At 43.9% G+C, this 12774-nt stretch overlaps 1 protein-coding gene across 1 annotated transcript in view; it reads right to left on the bottom strand.

The window, feature by feature from the left end:
- LOC113406013 (rap guanine nucleotide exchange factor 6-like) overlaps window positions 1–12774 on the bottom strand; it is a 185663-nt gene that overhangs the window by 73010 nt on the left and 99879 nt on the right. The window contains exon 2 of the mRNA XM_029910613.1: window positions 1275–1345. Coding sequence (XP_029766473.1) covers window positions 1275–1345 — 71 coding nt within the window. The remainder of the gene's footprint in view (window positions 1–1274; window positions 1346–12774) is intronic.

Below are 12774 nucleotides of genomic sequence, written 5' to 3'. Positions count from 1 at the left end.
GGAGGTAGGTGTCTGGGCTCTGGGGGGAGGGGGTGCAGGTATCTGGGCAAAGGGGGGCCATAGCTGGGCTGTGGAGGGGAGGGGTTGTGGGTGTCTGGCCCCCTGGCTGGGCTCGGGGGGGCGGGGAGGGGAGAACAGGAACTGAGTTGTCATAGGGGTTTCCTTAACTTTCTATTCCTGGGGGAATTTTTGTGTGTCTCTGTATTGTTACAGACATACTTGCTGACAGGTATTTTGAAATAAATTACCAAAATAATTGAAACTGGCCTGATTATGTAGCGTTATTTTGACAACTAAAATTTGCAGAATTTTACAATATTTTGTGCAGATTTGGGGGGGGGGCATAGAATTGCCCCAGAAGTAAAGAGGTCCTCCGCAGTCAGAACCAACTGCATGAAAAGCTCTGTCCAGACACAGGTTGGAGCTCACTTAGTGTAGTTAGCACAGAATTCTGTTCAGGTGGAGCATACTCAGTGGAGACAATGTTCACAGAACTTTGCTGACATTCTCTAACAAACCAGTACTCATCATATACAAACAACAATTTTCAGAGACTTAAGTCAGCCAAATTTGGGTAGATTTTCATGGGGACAGCAAATTGTACCTCTCTGAAAACAGGGCAATCCTCATGCAATTTCAAGTCCCTTCTCAAAAACATGGAGGCGCTACAGCTTCCTAAAATAGCTGTAGGAGTGTAACATTAGGAAAAAGCTTCTCAGAAGCAGTTTAACCATTTTGGCTGAAGCAGTCCAAAAAAATTCAACCTGAGCCAGATACCCGGCATGGAAAATTTCATCTTAAACAGTTTAAAGTTTGGTAAAGTTACAGCCAATTGAGAACGGTCTTAAAATGGAAAGCATTAGACAACCTTAGCTATAGTTGGCACTGCCAGCTCTGCCTCTAATACAAGTTAAAATTTCTGGTAGTATTTAATCTAAAATTATTCACTAATATTTCATATAAACTGAATTTATTTATTTTTTAACTAAAATACATGAGTGGTGAAAAAAAAAATCTAGCAAACAATTTTCTACAAAAGTTTGTTACTCTGGTTTTAAAAACTCTATATTTACAGCTGATCGCGCTGATAAGTAGTAAATTAAAAATCTGCATTATTACTGCCAAGTTTATAAGATAAAAGAAATCAAGTATTATTACAAGTATTAAGATATTTATCACCATGATATCTGGGTAAAAAAATATTTTCTAATTCACCACTAACAGATGCCTCTTTAGCACGTAAGTAGTATAATATTAGTGTTAAAATACCATACCTGAGTTGGTGTTCCCTCAGATTAGACAAGGCTTCCATTCCATGTAAATAAGAATACACTATCTCCAAATCCTGCAAACAGATAGAAAACATTTATTATGCTTCTTGTATCAGCATAAGGTACCAAAATTGTTACCATCTTTACAGAGCTCCCAACAATCTTCTACTGAGTTTGCTAGAAATATTACAAATACATGTTCCAAATAGTATATTTACATTAGGCAGAGCATGAAAGTTTTGTTAGTGTTCTGCATTTACATACAAGAAACTTTTAATGGAACATTATATACAAGTATGCTTTCAACATCACTAAAAGTATAAACAAAAAGAAAATCTTTATGTTTTTGCTGTGGTTCTTCTTGTGATTGATTTGACTATAAAGACAGAAGTCTGGCCCGTGATTTTAGTTGGCTGTTTTCATTTAATAATTCAACTAACATCACAATTCCTCTGCTTCCTTCTATCGAGGTATTATCGGACTTTCATTTCTTTTGTGAAAGCAGGCTCAGGGGAACTCAGTATCTACAACGGAAGGCATGTCTACACGTACAGCACTGCAGTGCAGCTCCAGTACATCTGGTGAAGACACTATATGCCAATACGAGAGAGCGCTCCTGTCAGCATAATAAAACCACCTCCACAAAACGGCAGAAACTATGTCAACAAAAGAAGCTGCCCACACTGCTGCTTTATGTCACTGTAACTTTTGTCCCTCGGGGGTGGTTTATTCACACCCCAAGTGACATAAATTCTGCCGACATAAGCTGTAGTGTAGACATAGCCTGAGTGTTTTTATGGGGGGGGGGGGGGGGGGAAAATTAATTCTTTTTTTTTTTTAAATGTTAACCTCATGCCCAATATTCTTCTTTTCAGCCCAACCCACTTAGTGTTTCTAAAAATAAACACTACTATATGAGAAAGCACAGTTACAATCCTAATTACATGAGAAAGCTTTAAAGCCAGGGCAATGAGAGGATCTACCAAATGAATTACTATAGCCCTCAGATAGCCAATTCACTAAAACAGTAATGTTTAAGAAGATTAAAAGCTATTAAACATGCCAAGATTTAACTACAGGAATACCAGCCTGAAATTACAGAATTTGGATCATATCCTAATTGTCATCCTCTAAAAACCAGTACACCCAGGGACACTTCATTCAGGCTCATTCCATGCCACAGTTGGCACTATTTAACTATGGTAGAGGGTTTGATATTGTAACTGTACACTTTTTAAATGGAACTTAGTCATAGGGGACAATTGCTTATCTGCTCTTCTTAAGAAAACCATAACAGAAGCTTGCTACTTGAGGTTGTGGCAGACATAGCTTCAACTATAGAAAGCAAGTGCAAAAATAAGATTTCTTCTCCAGAGTAAACAGCTGAGAATCAGTCAACATCAAAACCACATTTCCAGCTAGCCCATTGCAAAAGACTATATTAAACAGATAAGTCATCAATATGTAATATGTGGACATGGGGAAGTTTTTGTTGTTTTTAGTGGATTGCAACGTGGAGAAGCATTACAGTTTTCTACAGAAACATATGGAATTAATCCATGTATATTATCTTGGTGAAAAACTTAAAAATGTATTCAAGTCTTAGATGTCAGACAGGTGGAATTTTCTCTAATATATTTTTAGATATGAGGTGAAAAGATAAGTACTAGTATGCTTCTGCGTTTTTACAAGTATTACCATCACATTTGTTTAAACCGTAATTGTGCATCAAAGAAAGTAGAACAGTAATTACACTCAATGTTTGAGACACTGGACAAAAAAGAATGATCCCCTGGAGCTAAATTAGTACTAACGTGAAAAACTGGGTATTCCTACTGAGAAAAATCATTAAGAAAAGGAAGAGATAACAGGCTGAAGAAACCCAATGAGATACATGAGTAAGCCACAGAACTCCAACAGTATTTACTAGCTCCTAGGACTTGCTCTTCAACCTTCTACGCTATATGGATTCTTATGCCACCCTCATCGCTGTTGAATCCAAGTGCCCTCCAGAACTGCATTAAGCAACATGACTACCATTTATCGCATGTGGTTCATATTCTCTCTCATCTTCTCTCCAAGGGAAAAATTGTGCATACAGTGTAGTGTTTGGTGGCAGGGTTTTTGGTTTGGTTTTGGGTTTTTTGTGTGTTTTTTTTTAATTAATGTACATGCTGCTATATATTTTTGAGAATGCAAGGTTGGAGAAATATGCCTTGCACTTGGAGTATAAGATGCAAGGATTTTGATGGTCCTTAGTTCTTGTGGGACTTGTTCCTGTCTTGGACAGCCCTGAGAAAGGTCTGTCTCCTGCAAAAGACTAGCTTTTGCCCTTATGGTAACCAGTTCCATTGTGCCTAAAGAGCAGAGCTGTTTACCAGAGTCTTCATCCCAGAGTTTTACGTCATCTTTTAGATATGCTGTGCCCAGGTCACTGACCAATTTTAAGATAAAATGCTGGGACCTTAAACTTGACTCAATATTCTACGGAAAGCCACTGCAGAGACAGAACAGGATTGATGCGCTCACAGTAGCCCATGTTGCTGAGATGTGCTGCAGCATTCTGTAGCAGCTGGAGTTTTCTTCAGGCTGATGGCTTCATGCCCAGGTGTACTGCATTGCTATAGTCCAGATGGGAGTTGATGAAAGTGTATAACTGAGGCCAGGTCATCATCCACCAGGATGGGATAGATTCTCAGGTCAACCAGAGGGCTTTCTTCTGCCCCCAGCATAATCTCTGCCTTGCTTTGGTTGAGCTTCCACCAGCTGTTCTCCATCTATAAGCAGGATCTCATCTAAGCAATGAACCATCTTTGTGGTAGCAGTATGATCATATGTGCTGAAAGATAAGTAGAGCTGTCTCTCATCTATATCCTGCTGGCACTTGAGTCCACCTCATCTTATCAGTTCACCTAGTGGCTGCATGCAGATGCTGAATAGGACTAGAGAGCTACTGATCCTTGTGAAATTCCACAAGCGAAGAATCTAGTGCTACAGATCCAGTTTCCCACTACTGCTCTTTGGGTGGGACTCAGAGCAGTTTGGCACATTCATCCGGACCACTGCCATCTCTCTCAATTGGGATCAGCAGTACCTCATGGTCAAATGCTGCTGAGAGGTCCATGAGAATGAGAATGGATGTTTCCCACCAACTTCATCTTCTCCCCCAACCCCCACAAGCTCCTAGCAGAAGCTAACATTAAAATGATGTGCTGACAAGATGTGTCATAATAAATTGAGACTGGAACAGAAATCTCTCCACACAATTCAGAGATATTCCAAGAATCTTATTTTAAAAGGTGGATGACTTTTTAAAAACGGAATTTTACTTAGGTATTTACCAAATCAAAATCAGAATTGTTAACACTTACTGGATGGTAGTTCCTTTCCAAAAGAAGAAAAGACAACTAGAATGAGACAGCGATTTTAAAAAGTAAATTTATATTTAGAGCACCATTGCCTACCACATTCTGAAGGTTCTTGAAGCATAGTAAGAAATTAAACAGATTTACACAAAAAGAACAAGGGTCCAAAGATGCTGTAAAGGTCAGCATGGCATAGCCAAAGAAAAAAATGCAGGTTGATAGATTATTGAAAGAATAAATTGAAAAACATTGACATTTAAGTGTGAACCTAAACTTGAGAAATATATAGCATGAAGGGGGACTTACAAAGATTTGTCTTTGCAATTTCAACAGTAAATTTTCTCACTTTACAAGTAAAGGGACGGACTTAGTGCTCAATCCTTCTAATTTCTCATTAATTTGGGAGGGGGGGGGGATTTTAACTTCACAAATTTATACTTGATGGTGCAGAAGCCATATTTATATGGCACCACAATGATAGATGCTGGCTGGGGCAATAAGAGAAAAACGAGAAAATGTGGAGACAGCCCACAATCAGGGGGGTCTGAAAATTGTCTGTATTTTGGCATGTGAAAAACAAGCAGGAATGAAATAGCCAGTACCTCCAAACAGCAGAATCTTATGAAAACAAAACGAACTATTGAACACGAATTTCAGCTGATGCTTGACTTAACACCATTGCATGACCAATTCCTTGCAACACTGCTGTTACCTATTTTAAAAGGAGTGTCTTTCAAGAGAACAAAGCTGCTAATAGGAAATAGCTCCCCCTGGCATTCACAAAGAAAATAAAGTAAAAAAGCAAAAGCTTTTCACAATATCCTCCCTTAACTTGTCAAGCTCTGTTAAACCCATAGAATGCTACAATTTGTGGAATGATTCAGTGGAGCCAGACATGAGGCTGAATACATTTCTATCTGTTACCAATATATACTCTGTACACTTGTGTGTAGTTTGGTTCATTGTAGTGCTAACAGGAGAAAAACGCAGTTATAACTTTAAAAATTCAGGAAAAAATTAACTGTAAAATCCTCATCGAACATTACATCCACCACAATCTCTCACCAACAAGAGGATAACTATACAGTCCCTGAAATTCAATCACAAGATAGCAATCAAGACAGCAGACAAAGGGAGTGCCACTGCAGTCCTTAACTGTGATGACTGTGTCATGAAGGCCAGCAAACACTCTGACTCCATGCATCTGAAGAAGTGGGTTTTTACCCATGAAAGCTTATGCCCAAATAAATCTGTTAGTCTTTAAGGTGCCACCAGACTTTTCATTGTTTTTGCACCGACTATAAAGAACTCAAATACAATCCCACACCACAGTTCACCCAGTAATTTAAGGATACCATCAAATCCTTCCCCAAACTCCTCCCAGAGAAACTCTACAACCTCATCCCCCACAACTTCTACATGCTTCCCAAGACACCCAAACAAGGAAACCCAGGCAGACCCATCATATCTGACACAGCACCCTTACTGAAGGAATACTTGGGCCTGGTCTACACTACGATTTTAGGTCAAATTTAGCAGCGTTACCTCGATTTAAGCCTGGACCCGTCCACACGACTTTTTTTCGGCTTAAAGGGCTCTTTAAATCGATTTCTTTAATCCACCTCCGACGAGGGGATTATCGCTGAAACCGGCCTTTCCCGGTCGGATTTGGGGTAGTGTGGATGCAATTCGACAGTATTGGCCTCCGGGAGCTATCCCAGAGTGCTCCATTGTGACCGCTCTGGACAGCACTCTCAACTCAGATGCACTGGCCAGGTAGACAGGAAAAGGCCAGCAAAATTTTGAATTTCCTGTTTGCCCAGCGTGGTGGAGAGCACAGGTGAACATGCAGAGCTCATCAGTACAGGTAACCATGATGGAGTCCCAGGATCGCAAAAGAGCTCCAGCATGGACCGAACGGGAGGTACGGGATCTGCTCGCCATATGGGGAGACGAATCAGTGCTAGCCGAACTCCGTTGCAGTAAACGAAATGCCAAAACATTAGAAAAAGTCTCAAAGGGCATAAAGGACAGAGGCCATAACAGGGACGCACAGCAATGCCGCGTGAAAATTAAGGAGCTAAGGCAAGCCTACCACAAAACCAGAGAGGCAAACGGAAGGTCCGGGGCAGAGCCGCAAACATGCCGCTTCTACGCTGAGCTGCATGCCAAGCTGGGGGTGCAGCCACCATTACCTCAACCCTGTGCTTTGACTCCGTCAATGGAGAATCACGAAACATGGAAGCGGGTTCTGGGGACGAGGAAGATGATGATGATGAAGACATTGAAGATAGCTCACAGCAAGGAAGCAGAGAAACCGGTTTCACAACAGCCAGGATACATTTTTCACCCTGGACCTGGAACCAGGAACCCCCAAACTCACCCAAGGCATGCTCCCAGACCCTGAGGGCACACAAGGCACCTCTGGTGAGTGTACCTTTGTAAATATTACACATGGTTTAAAAGCAAGCGTGTTTAATGATTAATTTGCCCTGGCATTCGCGGCCAGTACAGCTACTGGAAAAGTCTGTTAATGTGTATGGGGATGAAGCGGAAATCCTCCAGGGACATCTCCAGAAAGCTCTCCTTCATGTACTCCCAAAGCCTTTGCAAAAGGTTTCTGGGGAGGGCTGCCTTATTCCTCCATGGTAGGACACTTTACCACACCAGGCCAGTAGCATGTAGTCTGGAAATCATTGCATAACAAAGCATGGCAGCGTATGGTCCCGGTGTTTGCTGGCGTGCAGACAACATCCATTCATTATCTCTCTTTGTTATCCTCAGGAGAGTGATATCATTCACAGTCACCTGGTTGAAATGGGGTGATTTTATTAAGGGGGCATTCAGAGGTGCCCGTTCCTGCTCGGCTGAACAGAAATGTTCCCCGCTGTTAGCCACGCAGTGGGGGGGAGGGGTGAAGAGATCATCCCAGAGAATTGGGTGTGTGTGTGGGGGGGTGGTAGTTGGGTTTGTGCTGCATGTTAACCCGGAAACCCCAGCCCCTCCTTTTACATTGCAAACCCATTTTAAATGGCCAACCCAATGGGTCCTTGGTATGGGAAATGAGGGCGCTGCTGTTTGAAACCATTCCCACATGTTATGAAGGTTAAAAAAAAGCCAAAAGACTGTGGCTTACCATGGCTGCCTGCAAGTCGAATTCTGTTGCCTGGCACTGCATGAGTGATCTCTCGCACCAAACCAGCGAGGCCTCAATATAAGAGGAAAAATGCAACCTTGTAATGAAAGCACACGTGCTGTGTAACGTGAACAGCAAGATTTAACGTGAAAGAGTGTACCCATTGTTCTCTAAAATGTGTCTTTTTAACTACCACCTCTCCCTTCTCCTCCACCAGCTGCAAATGTTTCTCCTTCGCAGAGGCTAGTGAAGATTAGAAGGCAAAAAAGGCGCACTTTGGATGACATGTTCTCGGAGCTCCAGATGTCCTCCCACGCTGACAGAGCACAGCAGACTGTGTGGAGGCAGACAATGTCAGAGTGCAGAAAAGCACAATATGAACGCGAGGAGAGATGGCGAGCTGAATTGCGGGCTGAAGAGGATAGGTGGCGTCAGCATGCTGACAGAAGGCAAGAGTCGATGCTCCGGCTGTTGGAGCATCAAACTGATATGCTCCAGCATATGGTTGAGCTGCAGGAAAGGCAGCAGGACCACAGACCACCGCTACAGCCCCTGTGTAACCAACAGCCCTCCTCCCCAAGTTCCATTGCCTCCTCACCCAGACGCCCAAGAACGCGGTGGGGGGGCCTCCGGCCACCCAGCCACTCCACCCTAGAGGACTGCCCAAGCAACAGAAGGCTGGCCTTCAATAAGTTTTAAAGTGCAGTGTGTCCTTGTCCTTATCTCCTCCCCCACCCCACCCGGCGCTTCCCTCCTCCTCCACCCCTCCCGGGCTACCTTGGCAGTTATCCCCCTATTTGTGAGATGAATTAATAAAGAATGCATGAATGTGAAGTAACAATGACTTTATTGCCTCTGCAAGCGGTGATTGAAGGGGGGAGGGGAGGGTGGTTAGCTTACAGTGAAGTAGAGTGAACCGGGGGGGGGGGTTCATCAAGGAGAAACAAACAGAAGTCTCACACTGTAGCCTGGCCAGTCATGAAACTGGTTTTCAAAGCTTCTCTGATGCGCACCGCACCCTGCTGTGCTCTTCTAACCACACTGGTGTCTGGCAGCGCATAATCAGCAGCCAGGCGATTTGCCTCAACCTCCCACCCCGCCATAAATGTCTCCCCCTTACTCTCACAGATATTGTGGAGCGCACAGCAAGCAGTAATAACAATGGGAATATTGGTTTCACTGAGGTCTATCCGAGTCAGTAAACTGCGCCAGCGCGCTTTTAAATGTCCAAATGCACATTCTACCACCATTCGGCACTTGCTCAGCCTATAGTTGAACAGGTCCTGACTACTGTCCAGGCTGCCTGTGTATGGCTTCATGAGCCATAGCATTAAGGGGTAGGCTGGGTCCCCAAGGATAACTAACTATAGGCATTTCAACATCCCCAACGGTTATTTTCTGGTCTGGGAAGAAAGTCCCTTCCTGCAGCTTTTGAAACAGACCAGAGTTCCTGAAGACGCGAGCATCATGTACCTTTCCCGGCCATCCCACGTTGATGTTAGTGAAATGTCCCTTGTGATCCACCAGTGCTTGCAGCACCACTGAAAAGTACCCCTTACGGTTTATGTACTTGCTGGCTTGGTGCTCTGGTGCCAAGATAGGGATATGGGTTCTGTCTATCGCCCCACCACAGTTAGGGAATCCCATTGCAGTAAAGCCATCCACTATGACCTGCACGTTTCCCAGAGTCACTACCCTTGATACCAGCAGCTCTTTGATTGCGTTGGCTACTTGCATCACAGCAGCCCCCACAGTAGATTTGCCCACTCCAAATTGATTCCCGACTGACAGGTAGCTGTCTGGTGTTGCAAGCTTCCACAGGGCTATCGCCACTCGCTTCTCAACTGTGAGGGCTGCTCTCATCTTGGTATTCTGGCGCTTCAGGGCAGGGGAAAGCAACTCACAAAGTTCCATGAAAGTGCCCTTACGCATGCGAAAGTTTCACAGCCACTGGGAATCGTCCCACACCTGCAACACTATGCGGTCCCACCAGTCTGTGCTTGTTTCCCTGGCCCAGAATCGGCATTCCACGGCATGAACCTGCCCCATTAACACCATGATTTGCACATTGCTGGGGCCCGTACTTTGTGAGAGGTCTATGTCCATGTCTATTTCCTCATCACTCTCGTCGCCGCGCTGCCGTCGCCTCCTCGCCTGGTTTTGCCTTGGCAGGTTCTGGTCCTGCATATACTCCAGGATAATGCGCATGGTGTTTAAAGTGCTCATAATTGCCGCGGTGATCTGAGCGGGCTCCATGATCCCAGTGCTATGGCGTCTGGACTGAAAAAAGGCGCGAAACGATTGTCTGCCGTTGCTTTCACGGCAGGGAGGGAGGAAGGGTGGGGCCTGACGACATGTACCCAGAATCACCCGCGACACTGTTTTTGCCCCATCGGGCATTGGGACCTCAACCCAGAATTCCAATGGGCAGCAGAGACTGTGGGATAACTACCACAGTGCAACGCTCCGGAAGTCGACGCTAGCCTCGGTACTGTGGACGCGGTCCGCCAACTTAATGCACTTAAAGCATTTTGTGTGGGGACACACAATCGACCTTATAAAAACGATTTCTAAACCACCGACTTCTATAAATTCGACCTAATTTCGTAGCGTAGACATACCCTTGGAAAAGGCCAGCTTCCTCCAAGACTCTACAAACTTCATCCAGAAACTCTACATCAACAGCCTCCCCCAAAACATCATGCTTGCCACCATGGAGGTCATCTCCCTGCACACCACCATTCTTCACTATGACTGCATCACTGCCTGCCTCAAAAATCTAAAAGATAACGTACAACACTCAGAAATTGACCCTAACCATATCACCAACTCATCCATTTCATCCTCACCTGCAACAACTTTACATTTAACAAACACTTTGTCCAACTTGTGTGTAACTCAGTCTGGTTCCCAGACCTGAAGAGCAAATCTCAAAAATTTGGCCCTTCCACCAGCAGAAGCTGGTCCAAGAAAAAGATATTACCTCACCCAACTTGTCTCTTAGAGGGTACGTCTACACTACCCCCTGGATCGGCGGGTAGCGATTGATCTATCGGGGATCGATTTATCGCGTGTCGTGTAGATGCGATAAATCGATCCCCGATCACTCTCCCGTCGACTGCTGAACTCCAGCTCTGCGAGAGGCGGAAGCAAAGTCGACGGGGGAGCAGTGGCCGTCAATCCCGTGCCGCGAGGGTGCGAAGTAAGTGATTTTAAATCGATCTAAGATACGTCTACTTCAGCTACGCTATTCTCGTAGCTGAAGTTGCGTATCTTAGGTCGATCCCCCCCCCAGTGTAGACCAGCCCAGAAATTCAGTCCATTTTCTTGTTTGACCAGGAGGCAACAGGCTCAGAGCATTGTGAGAGCCAGCCGCTACCTCAGAAAGTTTTCCACTTAGCTCAGAAAAAGCTAGAGTTCCAATTTCTGTGGTCCAGAGGATAGAGGGAAGTAAAAACTTCAAATACTTCCATGTCAGTGTCCATTAACTCATCTTTTTATCAATGAGATGTGTTTAAAAACTCCTTTTCAAATATTTGTATAGCAGTCTTTTTAACATTATGTATTCACAAAGGCACAGGAGCTCCACAAACTCTGAATTAGACTGAACTTACAGAAGTCATTTTATAAATAAATGTAAACGATGGCTATCAAAACCTTTCAATTCTGATATTCCATACATAACTGCCAAAATATTAAGGACTATAATTCTCAGTAAAACTGCTTTATTTTGTCCTTCAAAAATATATTATGCAAATACATCATACATTTATGAACATTTGACCAGAACAGTTGTGCAAAATCCCTATCTTACTGATGTTAAGCAGCTACTGAACTCAGCTACATTGTGCTTTACACAACTGTTCCCAATGAACAAGTCATATTTCTGAAAATTGTTCTACAAATTAATCTACAGCCAATACCAAAAAAAAAAGTGTGCAGTTAACAGTCGGTTTTCTCTATTAGTTTTCAAAAGCATAATATAAACACCACTCAAATTACCACAAGGTGGCAGACTGAGCCATCCTTCAGAAAGTTCAGAGCTAAATATTCCCCCCCCCCCCTTTAGACACACGGTTCTCCATCAGTTTTCCAATTAGAAGTGCGTGTATATAACTAGCAAGAAGAGTCAGCTTTGCTTTTGTTCCCATTGGAAATAAAATCACAGTTTACATAGCTATTTCAGTATTCTGCCAGAACTAAGACTTACTGCACAAAGGCACTGACAAGGCATCAGATATCTTCTCACCTTGGTTCTGGGATTTTATTCACATAGGGCATGTCTGAATGACTGCAGCAAGATTGCAAACTTCACCTGAGTTGACTATAATGATTCAAGTCCCAACCCCAACCCCTATCCCCATGTTTTGGCAACAGTTAAAATAATTTCAGTCGAGACCCCAGAAACAAAAGTAATTTTGAATTTAACAAAACATTTAATTGTTTATATACTACTTTAGATCAAGTAATAGGCGGGAGAGATTGAGGACTGGTCTACACACAAAGTTGTACTGATATAACTAAAGGTATGATTTTATATCCATTCAGTTATATCAGTTTAAGTGTGTGTATCAACATTCTGGTATCAGTTTAAGGCTAGCTCTATACTACAAAGTTTTCCTAGCATAACTATCTCCGCTAGGAGTGTAAGAAAACACACCACAAAAATCAGTACTTATGATAGCAAAACCCCCATGTAGATGCAACTATACCTACAGAAGAGTGTTTATGTCACCTTAGCTAATGTCATTTGGGGAGGTGACACAGCTGCGTCAGCATAAGAATTCTTTCTGCCAGCTTATGCTGTGTCTACACCCCCGCGCGGAGCACCGCCAAACACCCCCCGCCGAGTGCCGCACTGCCGAAACCTCTGCCCCGCGTGGAGCGCCACGCTGCCGAAACCCCCGCCGCGAGCCGCGCCACCGAACATCCCCGAGCGCCGCGCTGCCGAACGCCCCCCCGCCCTCCGCGGAGTGCCACTGAAACCCCCCCCACGCGGAGC

The sequence above is a fragment of the Terrapene carolina genome, unplaced genomic scaffold (assembly GCF_002925995.2).
Source record: "Terrapene carolina triunguis isolate 2854851 unplaced genomic scaffold, T_m_triunguis-2.0 Scaffold66, whole genome shotgun sequence".
Lineage (NCBI taxonomy): Eukaryota > Metazoa > Chordata > Testudines > Emydidae > Terrapene > Terrapene triunguis.
This window is presented reverse-complemented; position numbering and strand designations above follow the sequence as displayed.